Below are 25,187 nucleotides of genomic sequence, written 5' to 3' on the forward strand. Positions count from 1 at the left end.
AGATGGCATTACAGGGACACAGGAAGTATAGCAAGGGAGACGCAGCGTCTCATTTCCTTCTCAGGGAACAACAGTTACATACGTAACCAGAGATGTTTTCATGCGTCAAACACAACTATGCAAAAAAGCATTTTGGTATGAATCAACATTGGCATACAGAAGATATATGCATTTAGCACGTGTGAAGTCTAGAATTTTTATAATATTATCCTACACTACACAAGGAATATTATGATTTTTTTCCCAGAATTTTTTTTTGTTGCATAAAATAGATTCAAGCACTTTCAATGACCTGTATCTACGTATGTATATTTTCAAACTCTTCCCAGGGCTTTGAATTATTTCCCCCAGTTTCACAAACTTTCAAGGATTTCATGGACCCGTGGGAACCCTGTAAAAGTGTGCAAGTGCAATGAATGTCCCTATGAAATAAACTTTCAGATAATTTCAATAATTTTAATACATCTATATTATTATATATATATTTTTTTTATTTTGTGCTAAAATATTGTTTTACACATTAAAATATATTTTAGGATTATAATTTAAAATGCCACTCAAGTAAACAAACAATCATGATGATACACAGAGCGCATTAAAACTTATCTGGCAAAAAGAAAATTATTGGTTATACCACCTGACATTTTTCAAAAATACATTGAAATAAAAACTTTAAAACACATTATTCCTGATTTTTTTTTTTAAAATATTGTTTAAAAAATTTAGGTATTGGCACTGGAGAAGTTTTGTTATGCCCTTACATTTGGTCTTTTTTCATTTGCTTATAACATATTAATGGCTAATATCACACAACACTGTATTTAGCACAATCTGTGCTACAATAATATGTGAATAACATTATATTATTTATGAATAAATTATGAATTAATATAAAATATACACTGTAAAAAATCCGTAGAAATTACAATGTCATTGCAGCTGGGTTGCCGGTAAATTACCGTAGATTTAAATTTATGTTATTTACTGGCAAAAGTTTGTTCAAAGTCGAATAAACTCCAAACATCAACAAGTCTTTATCTTTACAGAACAAAACCATGCAATAACGGCCTCATGCAAAGCATTCTGGGAACCAGAAATCATCATCAAACTTTTTCTGTTTTTTTGCTTCAGATTTTGTTTCCCAGAATGTTTTGCTTGATGCAGTTTTCTAGTTTTATTCTGTAAAGACAAAGACTTGTAAATGTTTAATGTTCATTTAACTTTGAACAAAATGTTGCCAGCAACAACATAAATCCAAATCTACAGCAAGTTACCGGCAAGCCAGCTGCAAATTTCTACTGAATTTTTTTACAGTGATAGCTTGTTTTTTTTTCAATTGCTCCTATCTTTTCACAGTCACTTTTAAGAAATTGAACTACAGTAGAAGCCCACGTTTCGACATAAGACAAAAATTTATTTCAAATGTTTCTTTTTTTTACTTTGATATTACTATTTATTTTGTAAAGGAGGTCGGAGACACCGTGTGCTAGTAAGTGATAATATACGCATAGAAATTTACAGAACATTCAAGGGTACATGTTTTTTGTCCTTTTCCTGACTAAATTAACTCAAAACTTCCAACACACGAAGAATAATCTTCATTTCGAACATATGGTCTCCAATGACATGGAAATAGATAAAAAGTTAATATAGTAAACCAATATTTAAAAAAAAGGCCAACACAATACAAACCCTCAGGATATGGAAAATAAAAACAAATATCGAGATGCTGTTTTAAATGTTAAATTCTCATCAAACCAACTAAAAACGAATAAACATTATCTGCCCCTAAATTACGCTACACAAACCATTTTGATGTTTCAAGAGACACTGAAGTAAGGATAGTTTTCTCTTACACAAGGGGCGAGAGTTCTAGAAACAGATTCACTACAGCACGAGTCCTTGTGCTGGTTTAGTCCTTTATTCGTTAAACAGATGAGAAATCTAACTAACAGACTAGTAAGTATATCAGCTTGTAACCTAAGAACCAGTGAGCATATCCAGCAGATGTATGGTGAGACTGCCAGAAGTTAACTGAATTTTGGGAATATGTTACGACTACACTAAACACAGGGGTACATCAGAGGTCGGGCGACTGTGGTGCTACCGGCCAGCTGATTGGCCGGTTCGCGTGATGATGCAAGAGCCTGCAAGTCTTGATGTGTTCTGAAGCCAAGAGCCGCCCAAGAGAGAAAGAGAGAGAGACATAGAGAATGCGTACAAAACGGTCCCACGGTAGAAACAGCAGTCTTGATGAGCCATGTTTAAATGGAGAAACGCCCCACGCTCATCAATATGATGAGCAACCAAGTCCAAAGCCATACATGGAGAAGTCTCTGTGTTTTTTTTTTCCTTTTTTGTTGTCTTTAATTTGTTTATTTGCAGTCCAAAAGGAAAAACAAGAACTAAAAACAAACCAAATGATAAAAAAAAATCAATTCCAGATTTACAATAAATGTAGAAGGGAAAATTAACTACAGAAGTTTGGGTAAGAGAGACTCCGCCCCTGGGGTCCACAGCACCGGTCTGAGGGGCAGTGCAGGTCTGGGCTGTCCACAAAGATGCCTGCACTAAAATCCTGGTGGGCAGTTGTCGGTAAAGCGGTGGATCAGGGTGCTATGTGCTCTCAGATGTTGCCGTCTCGCTGTTCTCACAGTTGCCTAAAAGTGAAATGAACTTGATGTTAACTCTTGATGTTAATCACTGTGTGATCAGATGACACTGACAAAACTTAGAGATTGATCCGTTTATCACTTTGCACATCTTTTTGACTTTGTGAATATTTAGATGGTTAATGTTGGCAATTTAATAGTGATTAACCATTCCAAAAAATATGTTGCTGTAATGTATTGCTATTACTTTTATTTAGTACTGCATTAACCCCTTTAAATTGAACTCCTTTACCATCTTATAAAACAACTTTCATAAAATAAAAATCCTGATAATTAAATAGATCATCCAAGATGTCAAGCATAAGGGTCTTATCTAGCGAAACGATCATCATTTTCACAAAAAATAAATAAAAATAATAATATGTACTTTTAAACCACAACTTCTTGTCTTGCACAATCCTTGTGATGCGCCAGCATGACCTTACGTACTGCGTAAACACGTCAAAAGGTCATGTGTCACATATGTGAAAAGCACACTTGCAGATCATTTTAGACAATAAACTGACACAAATTAGGGATGCACCGATAGGATTTTTCTGGGCCGATACCGATACCGATTTAAGCAGACAACTTCTGGCCGATACCGATGCCGATACCGATATTAAACACTATACAACACTATACAGTTGGTCTATTAGCTAGTTTATTTCTGCATCAAATTATTTTTACTGAACATGGATTGTATCTAATTAACATTCAACTGACCAACATAATAAGAGGCACAAATTAAGCTAAAACAAATATAATAAGACAACATGACAACCTTCAAAGGTGGTTTTTGCTATTCAGCATTTCTTTTATTAACAACATTAACTAATTTTTTTTTTACATATAATGGATTTCTTTAATAAACATAAATAATGTCAGTGCTTATTGCTTTAAACAGAGTATAAATATTGCTACTTCAAAAAAGTTGGACTTCTTGCCCCACTAAAGTGCAGTCTGTTTCTTTTATTGTCCAAGACATTTGAGCCAGCTCAACAAAGGTTTTCTGTCGGTGCTTAAGTATAGTGCACACTAGGGCTGGACCAGAATGTTCGAATATTCGTTCCGTTGGTTGACATTCGATTTTCAGTTTTGAGATTCGAATATATATATATTTTACAGCGTTAATGCAGAGCTTTTGCCAAGCAGGAAGTGCGCTTCACGCTCCAGCTCTATAGGTGGCGCAGAGAGATCAACATCCATAGCCAACAGCACCAAACTGCACCAGTAGAAGAGATCAGAAAGAGATCGCCTCAAAGCGGGCTTCCTGCTTTGGCATTCACACTAATAGTGTTGTAAATAACGTTCAGTTTTTTGCAAAAACTGATTGATTTGCTTCACAAGACATCAATATGTCACACGGAGTTATGGGGGATTACTTTTGTATGAGATATACATGTTTAAAGTGGCGGATCGGTTTACTTGCATGACGGAGCACTGGGGTTTCTGCAAAATATCTTCTTTATTGTTCTACTGATGAAAAACATATTGGATGGTGTAAGTGTTAGTAAATAAACTTGATTTTAAAAGTATATGCTACCGTTTTATTACAGTTTGTTGAACTTCATTCGTTCATTTATTTACGTTGTTTTATTTAAATGGGCTAAGTTACCCTTTACGTTATCAGTAATTACTATGCTTCTAATTTCTTATACGGGAGTGTTTGTTTGTTAGAAAAATGTTAGGCTAACGTTACCTTATTAAAAGTATTGCTCGTGTTTTGTTTCACTAATGCTGTTCTCGCAGCACGCGTGACAGGCACGCCGCTACATACGCACACAGATTCCTGCCTTTATTAAAGAGAAAAATATGTTCAGCCCCTCCTTCCGAAGCTTTTAATATTTGATTTGATTTCTACTAGAGCTTTGAAGCTCAAAAAATGGTATTCGGAACAGCCCTAGTGCACACCCAAACATTAAATCATTTTAATTGAACATGCAATTCATTGACTTTATGCGGTTAATTAATAAACAATCGGTATCGGCCTTTCTCGTGCTATTGCCGATATGTCGATGGTTTCAAATTCATCAAAAATCGGCCGATAAATATCGGCGGCCGATGCATCGGTGCATCACTAACACAAATGCATTAATTAGTATCATTACACATGCAACAATGATTGAATGTTCCTCTTTCACCGGACTTGTAATCACTAGGGCAGTAGTTTGGCATACATCATGCATGACCTTTCGACGTGATTACGTAATACATAAGGTCATGCTGGTGCATCACACGGCTGGTGCAAGACAAGAAGTTGTGGTTAAAAAGGTTTTTTTTCCGTGTCGATTGTTTCACTAGATACGACCCTTATTCATCATTATTGATGATTTAGAGCAAAAAAACATTATAATTACTTTTTTTACTGGTTTTAATGTCCAACAATGGAAACAAAATATATGTATACAAGAATGACATTATTGAGCACTTAGTTGCATTAAAGGGACACACTACTTTTTTTTGAAAATATACTAATTTTCCAGCTCCCGTAGAGTTAAACATTAGATTTTTATCGGTTTTGGAATCCATTCAGCTGATCTCCGTGTCTGGCGCTAGCACTTTTAGCATAGCTTAACACAATCCATTGAATCAGATTAGACCATTAGCATCGCGCTAAAAAATAACCAGAGAGTTTCAATAATTTTCCTATTTAAAACTTGACTCTTCTGTAGTTACATTGAGTACTAAGATCAACGGAAAATTAAAAGTTGTGATTTTCTAGGCCGATATGTCTAGGAACTATACTCTCATTCTGGCGTAATAATCAAGGACTTTGCTGCTGTAACATGGCTGCAGGAGGCATAGTGATAACTTTTTTGTTAACTTTTTTAATAGCAGGGGACTATTTTCGGGCACTGCGTAATATCATTGCGCCTACTGCAGCCATGTTATGGCAGCAAAGTCCTTGATTATTACGCCAGAATAAGAGTATAGTTCCTAGCCATATCTGCCCAAAAAAATTATAATAATCGCAAATTTAAATTTTCTGTCAATCTTAGTACACAATGTAACTAGAGAAGAGTCAAGTTTTAAAAAAACTCTTTGGTTATTTTTAAGCACGGTGCTAATGGTCTAATTAGATTCAATGGATTATGCTAAGCTATGCTAAAAGTGGTACCGCCAGACCCGGAGATTGGCTGAATGGATTGCAAAACGGTAAAAATCAAATGATTAAATCTAGGGGAGCTGGAAAATGAGTATATTTAAAAATAAAAGTGGAGTGTCCCTTTAAAATACAGTATATGACAGTTCAGAGACTAGTAGCAAAAGTGCAAACACTAGTCTGGCTTTGAACGCAAATGTGACGTAATGACGTCCCAAATATGCTAATTAGTAAGCAGTGTTTCCCATACATTGATTTATTTGTGGTGGCCCACCACAGAATCAACGCTGGCCCCCACAAATAGAATTTTCATGATTCCCATTTACATTTTTATTTCACTATTTAAAACAGCTTAATTCGGCTTAAAATATAATTTGATATATAATACAGATCAAATAGAGATACAGATCAAAGAGTAGAAGTGAAACATATTTCAGATGCCAACACTAGATCAAACACAAACATGACACGATGACATCACATATATGCTAATTAGCAGGTGACGTCATCACCACCACAGTCTCCTCAAAATCCTGTGGGAAACACTGTAGTAAGTCGGGAATTGATTTTGAATTGAATTAGGTCCTTAAGAATCCAAACGATTCCCACCCCTAACATATACCGCACACTAATACAGTACGGATCGATCACACCAGCCCAACGAACCATACTTTGGGGTCAAACATACAAGGGTATGGTTCAAATAATGTGAATACATCCCCAAGTCGCTCTAAATTCAGGTTCAAATCAAACCATTTTATACACACAAAGTAAAAAGGATCGTACCGCTGACGCTGGAGTTTGCAGCACCGGTGTTGTTATTGGTGCTGTTATTGTTAGCGGGTTCATCATCATCGCTTGACTGGGGTATCTCGGGTTCAGCCGGGGCGGGCGTGCTCTCGGGCTCTTGTTCCAGGCGGCTCCGCAGTCCCAGGATTCGGTGATGCAGAGCTGCGGCCAGCTGACCGGCATCTTTAGAGCTCGCCTGAGAAACACCAATAAAACATGAGAATGAGCCACAAGCAACAATGGGAATAAACTGCAAAAGATATGCAAACTCAATACAATTCAAGGCTTCATGACTGAAGTAACAAGGATTTAATACATAATGTAGACAATTTCTGTGAGCAAAAGTATTAAAGGAGAGTTTTACCGATATTAGGAAGACTTTCACACCCTGGTCCTCCGTATCCATTGCTGTGATACGAACACTTTTCTCGCTGGCTTTGTCCACCTGCATCTGAGGCCAAAGCTTTGTGTTCAGAATCAACCGTAGACTGCCTTGTGTTCGCATGACTACGATAAAGAGAAAGACGGATTGGTTGATGATGATCTATTCATAGTCTTGTGAAATGTTGGGATGGGCTTGTCGGTAAGTCTCTTACCTAATCTAGACCGTAACGTGCCGTCGTCGGTGGACGCCATGTCGTTGAGTCTGAGCAGTCCGCGGCCTCGCTCGACCCACGACTGAACTGGTTTGTCAAACACAAACAACTTACACTGCATCTGTGGACAAAAGATGCATCAGATCTGCATATAATGTGTTCCTCGTGTACATTTTGGCTAGTCTGATGACGCTTTTAGTGACCAGTAAGAGTAATGTTATTTTTCGGTCACGCATAAAAGGATGAGACCAGCCGGTAATCTTTTTAACATCTTTCATCTGTAAGACATTGCTCTCCGATTCCTCCCCGGTACGGACTTCCACCTTCTCGAGAATGCACTTCTTGGCAGTGGCTTTGGTGTAGGCGGCTGCAGACTCTTCAAGAGACTCGGTCACACTGTGATCTGGCATGCGCACATAGGAGGACAAAAATATTTTATGTGCCCATATGTACAAATCAACAGGACTGTACTGTAAGCAGCCCAACTGTATGGTACATACTGCCAACAATGGTACATACATTGCACTTGTGATGGTACTCAGTGAAAATAAGCACATACTCTTTTCAGGCGTGGCCTCTTGCGATGACGGCTCAGAGACCGGAGCTGAAGTATCTTTACTGCTCTCTGTTGGGGGCTCGCCTCCTTTAGGTGGGCTCTAAAACAAAGCATGCAAAAATACATACGTCATACATCCGATACATAACCCGCTGTGTTTTTACTCGTGTTTTAAAATTATTTACAGTAAAAGAATAGTCAGGGTTCCCACACCTTAGTTAACTTTAAATTCAAGGACCTATTTCAAGGACTTTCCAGGTCCAATTCACTCAAATTCAAGGACTAAATGTGGGGACACATTTCAAGTGAGAGCAAGGTTACATCGTGTTACATTTAAAGATACATTGTTACCCTTTTGAGGGAACTCGCGCTGCGTCACTGCGGTGACACTTTGGGGATGCCTACAGGGGTAAATGCATCTGAATGTGTACATCAAATTCAACCAATGGTGATGCTTAACAACAAAGACAGGGTGATGCGGGAGCCAGGAAGTATATCGCTATCTAAAATATTGCCAAAGACGGCATTACAGGGACGCAGGAAGTATGGCAAGGGAGATGCAGCGTCTCATTCCCTTCTCAGGGAACAACAGTTACATGCGCGTAACCCGAGACATTTTCATGTGTCAAACACAACTATGCAAAAAGATTTTATAATATTATCCTACACTACACAAGGGAATAATATGGATTTCAAGGACTTGTGGGAACTCTGAATAGTTCATCATTTATCCGTCCATCATGCTTTTTAAGACCTGGAACAAGATGCACGGGAAAACATTTATGATATTGTTTTTGACTCCATTTACATCAGACCTCAGAAAAAATGTATGCCACACCGAACCAAGTCAGTCATGTGGGTGTGAAACAACACGAGCGTGAGAATGATGACAATTACAGTTTTCGTGTAGGGGTGGGCCGATACGATATTCAGTATCGACATTAGTCCGATATTGGCGAAAATGGCAGGATCGAATATCGAATAAGCCGGGAAGTACAATCTGATCCAACTTGGGGTAAAGCGCAACTTGCTGCGCAACATGAATTTGCACAAATTCGCATTTTAAATTGTCCAAGGTTACACCTTAAATTTCATTTTTGATAATTAATTGTTTTGCTGGCTAACCATAAATGTTGCTACTAGTCTGAAACATTAAAATAAAAATGAAGCAGCAGTATTGCACAATGTTTCATTGAGTCATTTGTTGCACAGTAAAATGTTTGAGTTCTGTAGCTCTGTTTAAGGTTTTTGTACGGCTAGCACATGTGTTATTTACAGCTTAATTGATTAAAAGAGCGATAGAGATGATATTGGATCGGTATCGACAGATACTCAAGGTTGTGGTATCGATATCGGTATCAGACATGAAAAAGTGGTATCGGCCCAGCCCTATTTTCGTGTAAAGCATCCCTTTAAGTGTCACATCTGTCTGAAGTAAAAACACCCGATTATTTACTCACCAGGACTCTCTCAGACATGTTCTGGCCAAAGACAAACTTGGAGCCTTTATCTGAGCTGTTGGCAGCGTTAGTGCTGAAAACCAAACAGAGAAAGGTTTACGGAACCGGGCATAAATACTTGACCCAGAGAAAGAGAACATGCGGGAAAGATTCAAGAAGGTTGAAAGTCGGTTACCTAGGGGTGCCCATGTACTGTAGGAAATAATTTGTGCTCGCAGAATCTTGTGTGCCGTCCTTTGAGTTGCTGACTGTGTTGTTTTCCTCCAACTATAAAAAAGATTTATATATACACACCAGTCAATGACGTGACACCTAAATTTCCTGTCTGATGGCATTATTTTCTGTTTTAATGCATAAAAAACCCAAATATGTAGTAATTCCCCCATGCATGTACTCACTTGTAAAGGATTAGTCCATTTTCTTAAAAAAAAAAAAAAAATCAGAAATGATGTTTTTTGAAGAAAACATACCAAGATTTTTCTCATTTTAATGGACCCCAATACTTAAGTTTTAATGCATAAATGATCCCAAATGAGGCATAAGGGATTTATTTAGCGAAACAATTTGTCAAGGATTGTCAAAAATAAAAAAATATGCACTTTTAAACCACAACTTCTCGTCTTTCTCCAACTGTGTGATGAGCCAGCGCAACCTCACGTAATACGTCATCACGTCAAGAGGTCACGTATGCCATATGCGAAACTACACTCCAGTGTTTACAAGTGTGGAGAAAAAGGACCGTTCCGACGTTGTTGTATGTCGAATGATACTAATTAATGTCTTTGTGTCAGTTTATTGTTTAAAATGATCCGCAATATTGTATATGTAACATGTGAACTTTCCACGTCATTACGCAATTACGTGAGGTCGCGTTGGCTCATCACACAGCCGGAGGAAGAACAGAAGTTGTGGTTTAAAAGTGCATATTTTTTTATTTTTCTGGTCAAAAAATGTCAATCGTTTCGCTAAGTAAGACCCTTATGCCTCGTTTGAAATAGTTTAGAGTCCTTCGAAACTGCAATTTTAAACTGAATTAAAATTGTTAAGTGTTGGGGTCCATTAAAATGAGAAAATCCTGGTATGTTTTCCTCAAAAAAAACATAATTTCTTCTCGACTGAACAAAAACAGACATCAACATTTTGGATGATATGATGGTGAGTAAATTATCATATTTTTTTTTTTAAGAAAATTGACTAATCCTTTAAGTTTTTAAAAGCCATTCGTCATTTGTAAATTTTCTGTTTTTTAAAGTGTCATCAAATCTTTTGGTGCGACCTTTGACCATAACTGCTGTTTTGGAAAGTCTATAAAATTTCCTAATTTTGATGCTTAGGAAATGATTTCCTAAGTGTTTTGTAGTCCTGAACAAAATTAAAAAACATTTTTATTTATATTTTCATAATAATATACAAACTACACTTTTTATGAAAGTACAGGGGGATTTATGAAACCTAAGAGGGACATTAAAACGTAAAAAATGATCTATGCGTCTTTAGAGGGAGCTAGTTGTACTGTACTCAATTCAATGCATTTATAGTGTTGTTGCAACGGCTAGCAGTTGTGCATTCAGATGTGGATACAAACACATCTGTCCAGTGGCACGCTATTCATATTTTAAACGCGAGTGATAGGTTGGCCTTCGCTCACTTGAAATGCATAAAACTTGCATATAAATATAAACTTAGACTACTACTTAGCGATCTGACTTCAGACAGATGCGAAAGCACAGCTCACTGCACGTGCGAGAGAAAGCGCGCCGCAGTGCAGCTAATTATGACGCGCTAACAAAACGAAACGGCAAAAACGGAAAAGTGGCACATTAATCGCTTGAATTAATTATCGTGTTTTGTAATCATTTGAATAAAAAACGATTAACTTCACAGCCCTGCCCAGAAACAAAATCACTGACCTTTGCTCGCTCTTTGATATTCTGGCCAAAGACAAATGTCGAGTCCACTCCACCGTCCTTCTGACTGCTGTCTTCTTTCCTTCCACCTCCATTTTCTTCACCGTCCTTTTCTCGCTTCTGCAAAGAAACAAAATTAATCTTAATTCGTTCAAGTCTTTAAAAGTCTCTGTCTTTCATCAGGATGGCTCAAATACTTTCAGCATCAGGTCTTTTTTCCCTGGCTCCTTTTAAAAGTATCTGTCTTTTTTCATCAGGAATTTCATTATCGATTAGTTGGTCACATGCTCCTGCACCACTGTCGGACAGTGCGGACATTTATAGTTAAAGTCGGGCACTTTTTCTTCATCTCACAGCACGGACATGTGTCAACTTAATACGGTGCCAGCTGTGAGCTTTGTGCTCAAAGTCAAGCATGCAACGCAAAGTCAGGCACTTTTTCTTGATGCAACACAAGCTACATGTTTATCCGGCGCTGCTTCTCACCGCGGGCTAAGCGTACTTACGCTGCCAGGTCCGTGGCCTTTTGGCATATTTCTGAATTAGGCTACATTAAAAGGATAGTTCACTTTAAAATGAAAAATCTGACATCATTTACTTATCCTCATGTTGATGTAAACCTGTATGAATTTCTTTTTTCTGATGAACACAAAAGGAGATATTTTGAGAAATTATGGTAAACACAAAGCAGATAGTGACCATTGAAATATATCCTTTGGCAGGATTTGCGTGCACTATAATAGCCTACATGTGCATTCTCTTAAAAAAATGATGATTAAAAATGGATTCAAGTGCGATTGGAGCTTTTCGTTTTGTGTTTCTGTAGACAGCACATCTCGGGAACGGAGGTATGGGTACGGAGACTTGGGTAAGCTCCCGCATGGTCTTTTAAAAAACAAAAATTCATAAAGTTAAATTTAAGTCCTAGGATGAAGATCTGGCCGTTTTAAGGCCTTAAATATAACTTTCTAAAGGTTAGTTTTTTTAACACCCTGCGGGAACCTTGATAAGTGCAAAAATAGATTTTATAAATATGTAACGCCGGTATCAACGGTTTTGCAAAATCCATATCATGGCGTGACACAATACCGGTAATTACTATCATACCGGTATATCGCCCACCCCTACTCACCGGCGACTTGTCCGAGCTCTCTGTGTTGTTCTGGAAAACGGAACTACTTTCTGACGCTGCATCATCAAACTTCCCCACGCCATTTGTTCCACAGCTGGAGTCTGCGAAAAGACATTTTTCATTTGGAATAACATGAATCATAAATAAGACGACCAGGAATCAGTCAATTTAGAGTGAATTGTCACACACAATAATCTAAATACATAAAAGACTCCGCTTGCTTGAGAAAGGCAAATAAAATAGTTCATTTACATAGCAGATTTCATACAAGACGGTTATTCAAAGCGCTTCACTGTACATAAAAGAATATATTAAAAAATTATTAAAACAAATACAAAAAAGATATGCATTAAAAACAGGGAAGTACTATAAGAAACAGCAGTGTTTAGTTTAAGGACATACTGGTCTTGATGGAATCCGTGAGGGTCTTGGCTGGTGGTGCCTGCAGAACCGCTGGTCTCAGTACACTACGTTGATGTTCCTTAGGCTTTTGACTTGGAACGCCTGAAAAACAACCTACTGACGGATTGAATCAGAAACCAAACACAGCAGGTTACACACACATCCCAAAACTTCAACTAAAAACATCCCAGCAATTCAGGTGATGATTGCTGTTGACTAACACTAGGTACGTTTACATGCAACCAATCGGATTGAAAAGCCGTCAAGTAAAAACCTTAATCAATGCAACTGAGGTCGATTGGATGCAAATTTCGATCGTATTAAAAGGTGTGGTGCAGACCGATCTGCGATCCGAGCATCAGGAGAAAAGTATGCATGTAAACGCGTGAATCATAGTATTTTCTCAATCGGATGCAAAAATACATTGTGCATATGCGCAGAAGAGTTCACGTCTTATTTTAAACCTCTTATATACGCATAACATGATTCTCGTCACAGGGAAAATGCAATAGCGAGGCAATGGAAACATGCATTATTAAGGTAAAATGGTAAATGGACGGCATTTATATAGTGCTTTTCAACAAGTTGCCTCGCATTCACCCATTCACTCACACATTCATACACCGACGACGGTGTCAGCCATTCAAGGCGTCCCATCCAGCTCGTCGGGAGCAGCTGGGGTTAGATGTCTTGCTCAAGGACACCTCGAGGTGGGGCCGGGGATTGAACCACCAACCTTCTGGTTTGTAGACAACCTACATGAACCACTGAGCCACTGCCGCCCCAAGGTAATGGGATCACACGCTGTACATTTTGCAGCGTTCATGTATTTTATAACATTAGGCTACATAAAGCAATAAAATAGCGTTGTGCCTTTCAGAAAGTGTATTTTTTTTTATTGTCTAGATCTGAAATCTTCTTAAGAACAACTTTCTCCAAATCAACTTTGACTTTGTACATTTATCCAGAGACAAAGCGTGAACTCGACGAAAGATGCTGTGCGCTGCGTTGCCAAGTCCCCTGCATTTTTTGCGGACTTTAGATTTGGGGTACTTTTAAACCGTTTCCATAAGCTGATTTTTTTCTGTGGGTTAAAAATTAAAGGCTTTCATTTATTAGTTGTTTAGTTTAGGGCAGTGATAAGTCATCATATAGTGTACATGTAAACAAACATTTTAATCAGATTAGGGTACATGTTGTAACCTCCAATCGGACTGAGAAAATGTTGTGCATGTAATCATAGCTACTGATGCAAACTATGCCTGTTGGAGATGATTTGGTTTTTGTATGCGAGTTTTTAAATATTTTAATTTAAACAATTTAGATTTAACTTCTTAAAATGATCTCGAAATCTATTTAAAAATCTTTCAGCAGAGTAAGACAATAAAAAAAAGAGGTACGAAAGAGGAACAAGAAGTTAATTCCTTTTCTTAATGCTTTCAGGCTGTATTTTACAACACTAACAATTTCCCAGATCTCCTTTGAACACGAGTATAAGGTCATGTGTATTTGCATGTAAAATATGAAGAGCAGGAATGAGTTGATCTTACCTGCGCTTGGGGCCTGGCCATGAATGAGGGTTGGAGGTTTCAACCTAAACCCGACAGGCTTCTCTTCTGGGACAGACAAACAGAATAATCGTTAAAAAACACTAAAGTAAACATCTCTTATGAAACACCAGATAAAAATCTCATGGATAAACAAACACACAAAGTGCATTCTTAAAGGATTAGTCAATTTTCTCAAAAGAAAAATCCAGACAATTCACTCACCACCATGTCATCCGGAGTATCAAAGGACTCTAAATGATCCCAAATGAGGCATAAGTGTCTTATCTAGCAAAACGATTGTCATTTTTGACAAGAAAAATACAAAATGATACTAATGAATGTCTTTGTGTCAGTTTATTGTTTACAATGGTCCGCAAATGTGCGTTTTATATATGTAACACGTGACCTCCCTACGTCACTACGCATTTACGTTAAGTCGTGCTGGACCAGACCTAGACGAAAAGTTGTGGTTTAAAAGTGCATATTTTTTATTTTTCTTGTCAAAAATGACAATCGTTTAGGTAGATAAGACCCTTATGCCTCGTTTGGGATCGTTTATAGTCCTTTGAAACTCTGTTGAAAAAAACTGTTACGTGTTTAGTTAAGTGTTAAGTGTTGGAGTCCATTAAAGTCCATTAAAATGAGAAAAATCTCAAAAAATATAACTTCTTTTCGACTGAACAAAGAAAGACATCAACATTTTGGATGACATGGTGGTGAGTAAATTATCTGGATTTTTCTTTTAAGAAAATGGACTATTCCTTAAAGACACAACATCAGACGGAGCGGTGTGTGCCTTGAACAATAAAGACACCGTAAAATTGTTTAAAATGGCATAATAATATTTATGCACCATGTATAGTACATTAGGGCCACACAATATATCGTTCCAGTATTGACACCGCAATGCATGCATCTGCACTAGTCACATCACAGAACATACAGCGCTTGCTTTTCAAAATAAACACTATTTTGGACCCCTTTGACACTGTGTAAGATACTAAACCACAATGCAATCCAATATGTCAAACAATAATCAAAACCAAAAGTAATAATAAAACGACATTTGACAAAACAGAAAAAGAACTAAACTAAAATGTGGTGAGGTCAATGCAAGAACAATGTAACATAGCACAATTTTTTTATTGCATACCGAATGTTTGTTTACCTACTATTTTTAACAGATAGTAAATGATACTGTGCAGTAAGCACTAGTATTCTTAACACAGCCGCAGTCATCATCTTTCTAAAGTTCTCCTTTTGTGGCTCATTTCCATCAGAGAAAATTGCTCTGACCACTTCCTGTAAGATCTTGGTGTCATACAGGCCTCTGAATGCGCCCAGCTTAAAGACATTTGGCTTTGGTGTGCTTGGTTAGGTTTGTGCTTAAACTATTAGCACTTTATCCACCTTATTGATAAAAACACATTTCCTTTTCTTTATGTAAGACACAAGTCGTGGGAGCACACAAAAAATGATTAAAATCATGAAATGAAGAAGTGGCCTGATATATCATATTTAAGCAATATAAAAGTGCTGAAAATAAAACACTTCACAGTCTAAACTGTATGAATTAAACATACACGCATTCGTATGAAGTATAACAGTTCCTTAGTCAAAAGCAGAAATTGATTTTATTGAGAGATGAATTAGGTTACTGTAGCTTTAAGACGTGAGAGAGATCCCTCCGTTCACGCGGACGAGAGCAGCTGTGTTGAAAATGAAAGTTTAAACGCTCAAAACTTTAAAACGCATGCAAATAATAAACTTTTGGCATGAGGATTCTATTGTCCGCGATAGATGTGTGTTGTATACACTGTTTGATGGGGATGTAAAGACGCGTCGGGCTGTTGATCGGATCGCGTCCTCATAGAAAATTCACTTATCTCTGCAAAGGCAAAGAGAGAAATCCAAATCCAAATTATAAAAATGCTCGCATTGCGTAAAAATGGTCTCTAACTGCAGCCGCATTCAGGAGCCGTATGTTGACAAAAGTAAACACAAAGATCGGTTTAGGAGTTCGGCAAATTTAGCAAGGACCGATCGAGTCATTTAATGACGTTATCGGCCGATACCGATCTGCGGCCGATCGATCGGAGCATCCCTAGTACAGACTCAGGCTGGGTCTGTGATTGTACCTGTTAATCAGCTAGGTTTAAAATAAAATAATTGTGCAAATAAAAAAATACACATGCATGCACAAGCTATAACAAAACAACTACTGTATGTTTGATCTCAGCATTGATGATGCATTTCATATTCATCAGTATTTCACGAGTTTGTATTAACACGTAATCAGATATGATACTAAAGCATATTTGGCATGTTGTCCGAGGGGAGGGCTCTCCCTCCTCCTTAAATGGGATAGTCACGAGACAGAAGTGAGGGATGGCTTTATATAGAGACCTTGTTGCATTTATTAGTTACATGACCATGTTTCTCCCCCGAACTGTTTAGATAAATAAACTTCATTACGTGACATGGAACAGAAGCACATTTGATACCGAGGTACCACAGTAAAATAACAAACCAGTGCCACTTTTGTGAATGCCACAAAAGGAGAAAACTGGAAAGATAGATAATAAATAATGGTGATTTCTTACCTGGTTCAGAGTCTGAATTGCCAGTTGGAGACTGGCATAAACTTGAGGGCATAAAGATGTTATTCTTGGGAACTGTAACAGGTGAAAAAACAGATGCAGTATTATACTGTCAGTTTGATAAAACAAAAACAACGACAAACCAGTCAAACCCATTAGAATGAACGACCGTGTATGGGTGATTCTCACAAAACCATTGAAACACCACGGCACTAATGATTTTAGCTTTAAAATGTGTAATACAGTAACGTTAAAAAGCATCAGAATTAACACAATACTGTGTTCTACCTTGCACAATGTGTGATTTCAACATAAGAATTTATAATTGGAAATTTTATCTCATTTTCTGCTGAAATTCTCATTACCGCAATGTGTCCGGCTGTGTTTGAACATGCGTTATGTTGTAATTTAATCAAATTAACACAAAAATATTAAGAAAAAAAAATAAATGGATGTTTTGCTAGACTACTTTAGATGACAGAAAAAATATTTACTGAATATTCATGTATAATAATAATGAAGAAAAATTAGGAAAATGATGTGTCCATGCCTGATGTTCTCATCCTCCGCAACACTTTTTGAGAACAGTTTAAGCACACATACAGAATTTTAATAAAGTTTGATTTTGAGTGACCAAGCACATGGACCAGTTACTTCAAGATGGCTACCAGGTAAGATCATTTTTTTACAGTTAATTTGAAATATTGTCTTGTCAGAATGCTTACACGACATTTTGATTATCATTACCACAACAGATGCTTATTAAATGTTAATTTAATTAATAGAAGCATAATACTTTGATTTTAAATGCATGTGCAGAATCTCCAAAATTATGTTCTTTCAGGTTTGTCATGTCATTTTGAAAATATGTCAGTGTTGATGTTTTCTGACTGTTGCGGTAATGAGATTTTTTAGGACTCATTTTTTAAATTATGTTACAAAAAGTGTTAAATGATAAGTAAAAGTTTTTAAAATAATGTTCCCATTTACTCCAGACTTTGTTTTTCAATGTCTGGTGGGAAAAAAAGTAAATTTAAGCAATTTTTACATTTTCATGCTTGACATTTTTAAAACCAAGTTTTCGTGAGAATCACTCGTATAGGAATTACTGAGAGCATGTTCACCTGAATGTGACGGGGGGAACTGGGTCAGAGATGAGGTCCTCTCTCTCTTTACTGGGGGACAGTACTCTCCATCATCTCGATCCGAATCTGAGGGCAAAGCAAATCGGCAGACTGATCAGAAACTGAAGCTAGAATTCGCAGACAGCTTCGTCTGACACAACATGAGCGTCTGACTATGACACTGAGCTTTATCCATCTGTAACTTCTTGCTGTAAACTCACCATCTCCATCCTCCGCGCTCGACCCATCTGCGGATCTCTAGAACAGATGGAAAAAAAACATTTTAATTGGTTGGCTAAATAAACAAAGTCTACTGGAAGACAACATCTTAAGATTCACATTTCAAACGATTTCATGGCCGGGTCAAAAACAACCATTTAAAACATTGCACTGTTTGATTTGCTTTGCTTAATTGGTTTCTGGGAATTCATATTTTGGAGATGATTTGTATCTATGTCAGACGGCAGATGAAACTCATCTCAATACCAGCCAAACTAGAAAGCAGAGTTGGTGGGTGAACCTGGCAACGATGAAAGTTGGCATGAATTATTTGCTATGCCTGAACCTTTATTAAAAATGCATAATTTCACTGCGATAAAATACAAAACCGTGTACGTAATGGATTATGAATCTTTTCCCAGGATATTTCTGCCTTTACAAAATTAACCTAGTGCCTTTATTAACATATATTTAAACTAGAATGGCTAATATTAAGAAAGCCTACATGATTCCCAGTAAGTATTATTTCTGTATTAAAGTTTGGGAAACCATTTCAAATCTTTTTGGTATGTCGTGACTAATCATTTGCAAAATAAAAGTTTTTGTTTACATAATATACGTGTGTGTGTTGTGTATAATAATTATGTATATATAAATACACACACATGCATGTATAATTTTAAGAAAATAATAAATATTTATACTTATTTACATAATATATGTGGGTGAACTGTGTATAATAATTATTATTTTATTCTGCAAATGACTAGTCGCGACTAATCCTGAGGCAGGACTAGATTTCACTGAAAACATGGTAGATGTTAAATACAGATAAAGATATTAAGTTTATTTTCATTCATATTTTCTTAATACAGATGAAAGCAGACAAACCTTTTGGGCTTTGTCCTTCTGAAACACAAAGACTGGAGGAGCTATGGCTGGCTTCTCTGTGAAACATAAAAAAACAGAAAAATATACAACCTGTTAAGCTATGTATCATGCTAGCTTTTTTAAAATATAAATAGTATACAAAATAAAAAAGACAACCCTGTTTGACCAAACATTTGAGTCTAATCTATCCAGAGACAATTTGAATAATAGTAAAGCAAAAAATAGATTACAGATGTATTATAGAGCTGCAACAACTAATCAATTATTTGATAATTGTAATAATGAAAATGGTGGTAAACGAATTGCAATAGTGTGAGCTGGCCGGTTATAAAGGCAGGCGCAACTGCTCTAAAGACAAAAGCACTATACGGATGGGATTAGAGTTCCAAACGACGTTTGAGTTTTAACGTGTCCCACACGACGTCTGTGATTTTATGTACCGATTCAGACACTAAATGCTCCGGTCCGCACTAGTTGAAACAAACCAAAATTCAGTCATGTGATAAGATCCACATCACTCATTGGCCATGTATTTGAACGTATTTCCTAAACTGCTTCTCGATTGGTCAGAATCAACATGCACAAAATTGCACAAATGTCCGTGGTTGATATACATAGATTATATACAGCGCTTTAGACAAACTGTTCATTTCAGTGTTTCCGATACATTGATTTATTTGTGGTGGCCCACCACAGAATCAACACTGGCCCCCACAAATAGAATTTTCATGATTCCATTAACATTTTTATTTCACTATTTAAAACAGCTTAATTCGGCTTAAAATATAATTTGATATATAATACAGATCAAATACAGATACAGATCAAAGAGTAGAAGTGAAACATATTTCAGGTGCCAACACTAGATCAAACTCAAACACGACATGATGACGTCACATATATGCTAATTAGCGGGTAACGTCATCACCACCATAGTATCCTCAAAATCCTGTGGGAAACACTGCATTGTTTTAATGCACTACAAACGGCAAAGACAGCTAATTTCTGAGGCTCCGCCCGCACCTCCTCGCAACTCCAGGTATGACCGCGATCTGTCATTGTGCTGATATTACTAATAGAAACTGTCAACAAACACTTTCTCATCCGATAATGGGTGTTTTTTCAGCGCCCATGCTAACAAGCCAATGGGGTTTCTTTCTGTCTGATGCATGCATGGATGCAGAGATGCAGACACGTCGGTGCGGTTTACATTGAGTAGGATTCAAAACAATTGCCAATGGTTCGGGTCAGACTAGGGTCTAATTTTCGTGGGTTTGTCTCTCAAAAAAATGTGCACGTTGTGTTTGAGTAAAAAGTGATTCTGGTTGGGTACATTGCTTGGACCTGAGAAGACCTCTAGCTCACCCGCCTTCAACTCTGAATTAAAGACCTTTGAATTCGAATGGCTTTGGATTGACTGTCAGTGTTTGTCATTCATCAGCTGTTGAAAACATGGCTCTTCAAGTTATCACAATGATATTTTTGTTCCATATCATTGTATTTGTGGGGTGGGCTCCGCTATTCTTCTAAATTTAGAATGATATTTAAAACTTTATCTCTAAGAGTAGACATATAACAGTATAGTTGCCCAACAAAACAGAACCATGTAGTCACACGTGTGTGTGTTTATCAACAACGTACAACATTTAAGAGGAACTCAGTTGAGCAATAGCTATAAAGAACTTTAACCTAAGTTTGTAAATATTAAACTGTGTGTAAATTGTAACCTCTTCCAAACCCTCAAATCTGTAGTCTAAATCAACTTAAAAATAACCAGGCAAACTAGTTAAACACACGATGCTACTGGCACATCAAAATGGTTTTAAAATAAAAACCATGCTTCATAAATAAACAAAGACACATGATCTGGCCGATCAGGCTCTGATATTTTTAGATGCAGTACCATGACAGCAACAAAACTGCAGGGTAGTAAAACAAAAATTTTACACACAAGCAAAGAGGGAATACATGCAATGTCGAAGTGAGCTGTAAACCAAACCATACAGATAAAAGTCAAATGTCCTTAATAACAAGTTCATTTACACACCACGAAGCACCATTCAAATCTGTAAATAGCTACTATTCCTAAACAAATAACTATCTAACTCTCCTCCATCTGCCCGACTCCAAATCTACACACATCATTGTAATTGGGTCAAGCGGTGAGGCATCCAATGGACACACACACAGCCAGATCCTCATGATGGGTGACCTCATCACTCCGGGCTGCTGTACTGCAGGGCATCAGAATCCTAAATGGGGGTAAATCATGTGTGCTTGGGGTTACATTTCACCCCAGGGCAAGAGGTAGACGGGAACCCTGGATGAGGAGGCAGCTGGACCGGGGGAGATCTGATTTAGGAGATCTTCGCAGGTCCACTTAGATCCGAAAACCCAAGGTCTGACCCGAGACAGTTCGGGTCTAAATGTTTCGCGTGTGCTTCAGACACGAATCGATTATAAAATTAGCGGCATCGGGTCTCGGGTAATTTAAAATAAATGTATTTTTGCCAAATGGACCAATGCATTTTCAACGCTTTCCAACGCATCATCTTTTTGTGCTTGCGACATAGTGTGGCTGGCGGTAGGTTAATTTTCATTGAGCCAGACCTGTGAATTCATTTTGAATGCACGTTTTAGTGGTTAGTTTGGTGTCGTCGTCAGATACCAAATAAAAAAAAAATTGCCACTCGCTCAGGTCGAAACCGCATCTAATTTTCTGTGGTTTGTCTCGTCGGGTCTTTCTTTAAAAAATATTGTCACACACGTCAGGTAAAATGTGATTCGGGCCGGTTACGGTACATTCACACGGGGCGTACGCGTTAACGATTCTCATTTCCTTTTAATGAGTGACATCATGCGTTGCCGAACTGAATTGTGGATCCGTCAACGTCACGGCTGTTGCTCACGGCAGAAGCTGAACATAAGCACAACAGGTGCAACATCATAGAATGTCTCTAAACACGTTCACACCCACTTTTGGGGGAAAACAAACGAGATTTCCCATAGACTTCCATACAAAATAGCTAGAAAGCAACGTTCGTACACAGCCGGCAGGCGTAAATAACTTAAAAAATCACTCAGATTAAACACATCAAGTTATTATATGTCCACCATGCCTGTCATATAGTGCGAAAGATATATTAACAGATTCAATTTGGTCAATTTACAAACATGTCCCTTTCATTCTCCAGGTGTAAAATGTGTATTTCTATTTTGAAAATATCGCTTAGCCAGTTAGTTGTATAGCTGGACGGAAAAGTGCACTCTGTACTCTAAATATAAAGACATAATATATATGAAGTAACTTTCAAATCCGAAGTAAAATCATTCACTGGCTTCCCTGTTGACTCGATGAGGTACGAGTAAATGTCCAGGTAAGACACTTTGGCCACTGGGTAGCGTTGTTACACAAATTTGACGCTGGGAGAATGAAAGGGACATGTTTTTAAATTGACCAAATGAAATGTGTTAATGTATCTTTCGTGCTCTATGGCGGGCAGAGTGGACATATAATTACTTATATTGAGTGATTTCTTAAAGGCACACCATGGAACTTTTTGGCCACTAGGTTTGCTAAACATGTATTTTTCATGTCTAGTGCCCCTAGAGGCCACAAGCGCAGCACCACTGTCGCAAAAGGAAAAGACAACAACTCTTTAGGTCACAAAGTGTGCCTTCCAGCATGCATGTCATGTGTCATATAATATAATTTCATGGGTTTCATTTTTTTCAAACACCAAAAGATCGCGTAGCTCACGTTTACAAGCCAGTTGTAACGGTGGTCGCTTGGTTAAAGTTTATATAAAAAAAATATTGCCTCAAAGGGAATCGAACCTGGAGCCGCCTTGTCGTAGGTCCATGACGCCACCACGGCGCCACAATGTCACGTAACATAAGTCTCTCTCTAAACTCTCCAGTAGCCTCCAGTAAAATTCACGTAAAAAAAAAGTGTTCGGGCGCCAGACAGGAATTATATGTGCAAGCAATATAACATTACTTACTAGTACAAAAGCATGTGGCAAAGCAGCATCGGTCAGAAAACCCTACTCCTCCTTTAGTTCACACCAGCGAGCGAACGCTGGCCCAATATAATTGATCCTCATCCTTCTTTTTATTCTGTCACTCTCCCCTTTTCTCTTTCTGGTCTCCTCCGACAAAACCTTGGGTTTCTTTTTCTTAGTTGCTGCTTCGGCCATGACAAAAACATCAGGAAAAGAAGTAGTTGCGCTCTCACGCCCGAATTTGAGGAAGTGCAGGAAGTGACATATGCGAAGTATGCCGTAAAGCAGATTTTTGTAGTTTTTGTTTTGTGCTCGGGTTACTACCCGAAACCTCAAGTTTAAAAGTACGAGTAAAAACGATACAGACCCCATCAGGCTATGGTAGACATGTCATTCAACCTATTTTAAGTCGACGTACCATCACAAGGGTCTTGAAAATATATTATGAAGGTTGAAAAACTACAAAGTGTCACTTTAAGTTATTTACGCCTGTCGGCTGTGTACGAATGTTGCTTTGTTCCGCTATTTTGTATTGAAGTCTATGTGAAGTCTAGTTTGTTTTCCCCCCAAAAACGAGCGGTGACGAAATTGACAGACAAGTTTCCAGAGGTACCGGTAGTCCGTATTTCTCAACTTTTCAAGCGCCAACGCGTGCGTCAGCCAATCAGTTCGCCTTATGCAAATAACCTAGTGCAGACCCAGCCAATTATGTTAAAGCAAGCCCGGCGAACAGAGGCACGTGTGTTGCGGCCACTGTGATTGGCTGTATGTCACGCTTTAGACACGCCTTCCATAATGTGAATGTACCGTTACACTTTTTTTGGACCTCTAATCTGATTTGTGCACGAATCGATGCACCCTTTAGATCTATACCATATTCGTATTGTGAAATCAAATCGGATGGAAACAAAACAAGTCTTCCCAAACACGAGTGGTGCAAGTCATAACCCCACCCACGAGAGTTTTGGTTTCATTTCTGTGCATTGGAGAGAATTAATATCAAAGAACAGTAAAACAGGACTGTTTAACAAAATGCAAATATCAAAGATTTTGCTGGCCTATAAATGTATTGTTTACTATGGAATTAAATAACACAGAAAGTAAATGCATCAAAATAGGTTACACTACAAAAAGCCAATAATGTCCAAAATAAATGCATCTATGCCACCTGATTACTTGAATTACCAAATGTAGTTAAATACACAAACGTCATCTGTAGGATTATTAACATGTTAACTGTTTAGATCACTTTTCAATTACATTTGTCCTTTTCAATCTGGATTGGAGCAAAGCAGTTTTACAGAAAACACATTTTAGCACAAAATGCCAACACTTAACCTCCGTGTATAAATGTATATCAAGTCTTAAATGTATGTCGTTTTCGACAGGGTCTAATTATTCATCACACTTAGCTGAGGAGATCGCTAACGGCAAAAATGCCTAAACATGTACGCATACCAGTAACGTTAACAATCTAAAAGAAACATCGGTAGGCCAATGCTAAAACCTTAAATGCTTTATGTTAATCTTTCGTGCAGTTAAAACTTTCATGAAATGCTCGACATGCATCGATTTAACGTTCTGGAGATGTTACAGCGTGCACGCGTGTGTCGCGCGCGAGAGTATTGAGGCAAGCGCGTGCGTTTCCACCCGCCTAAAAATCAAAAAGAGAAACACGCAAAGAGGCCGGGGTTAGCCTGTTAGCTTTATCGCATACATACACACAGAGTCTGTCAGTCAGTAGCCCGCTAAGCTAAGCTACTCGTCGGCTAATTTGCGCTAAACATCCGCACACGCTCCACCATGGAGGCGTTTATAAACACGGACGGTGTCAAAATCATGCATGGCACTTTAACTAACATAAATGTGACATGGACGGATCACGGTGGCTGTTCGTTTCTTTTGTTTTACGCGTTTCTCGAATTCACACGGTTGCCTACCTTCGTTCGCCAAGTCCGCCATTTTACTTCTCCGCGCACACCCACAATGCACCGCGGCACAAGTGGACTTGTTCACGAAGTAAATAGTTGTTATTTTATAAATTTAGTTGTAATGTTTATATGTTCATTATATGATGATTCATATTATTTTACAAATAATAACATTATGTTACGTCTACATAAACATTATACATACAAATAGACCAGAGAAATAGGCCTACATAATCAAATTTAATTAGATTTATACACTATAAACGGAT

At 37.7% G+C, this 25,187-nt stretch overlaps 1 protein-coding gene across 3 annotated transcripts; it reads right to left on the reverse strand.

Annotated features, from left to right (window-relative positions):
• Positions 1-1,393: 1,393 nt before the first annotated feature.
• Positions 1,394-25,001, reverse strand: LOC129443168 (ran-binding protein 3). 3 transcript variants are annotated; one of them, XM_073857108.1, is made up of 17 exons: positions 24,928-25,001; positions 18,984-19,039; positions 18,095-18,131; positions 17,874-17,960; positions 16,753-16,824; positions 14,150-14,215; positions 12,600-12,701; positions 12,198-12,298; positions 11,069-11,185; positions 9,334-9,425; positions 9,159-9,231; positions 7,702-7,798; positions 7,418-7,545; positions 7,143-7,260; positions 6,911-7,053; positions 6,544-6,742; positions 1,394-2,660 (listed from the first exon to the last, which is right to left on the reverse strand). In XM_073857108.1, exons 1-17 carry the CDS (start codon positions 24,947-24,949, stop codon positions 2,617-2,619), a joined length of 1,554 nt encoding a protein of 517 aa, XP_073713209.1. In that variant the 5' UTR covers positions 24,950-25,001; the 3' UTR covers positions 1,394-2,616. The 3 variants fall into 3 exon arrangements, with proteins under 3 accessions (XP_073713209.1, XP_073713200.1, XP_073713214.1); XM_073857099.1 differs by having other exon boundaries at positions 12,600-12,713; XM_073857113.1 differs by lacking the exons at positions 9,159-9,231; positions 9,334-9,425 and having other exon boundaries at positions 12,600-12,713.
• Positions 25,002-25,187: the final 186 nt, after the last annotated feature.

This window comes from Misgurnus anguillicaudatus, chromosome 2 (genome assembly GCF_027580225.2).
Source record: "Misgurnus anguillicaudatus chromosome 2, ASM2758022v2, whole genome shotgun sequence".
Taxonomy (NCBI): Eukaryota; Metazoa; Chordata; class Actinopteri; order Cypriniformes; family Cobitidae; genus Misgurnus; species Misgurnus anguillicaudatus.

Bases quoted from the DNA above. Each gene is read 5' to 3' on its own strand.
- LOC129443168 (XM_073857099.1), bottom strand. From the start codon at position 24,949: ATGGCGGACTTGGCGAACGAAG. The intron at 16,825-17,873 runs GTGAACATGCTC...CACCTGTTACAG, and splicing joins GTTCCCCCCGTCACATTCAG to TTCCCAAGAATAACATCTTT. The intron at 6,743-6,910 runs GTAAAACTCTCC...GGTGTTTCTCAG, and splicing joins TGAAAGTCTTCCTAATATCG to GCGAGCTCTAAAGATGCCGG.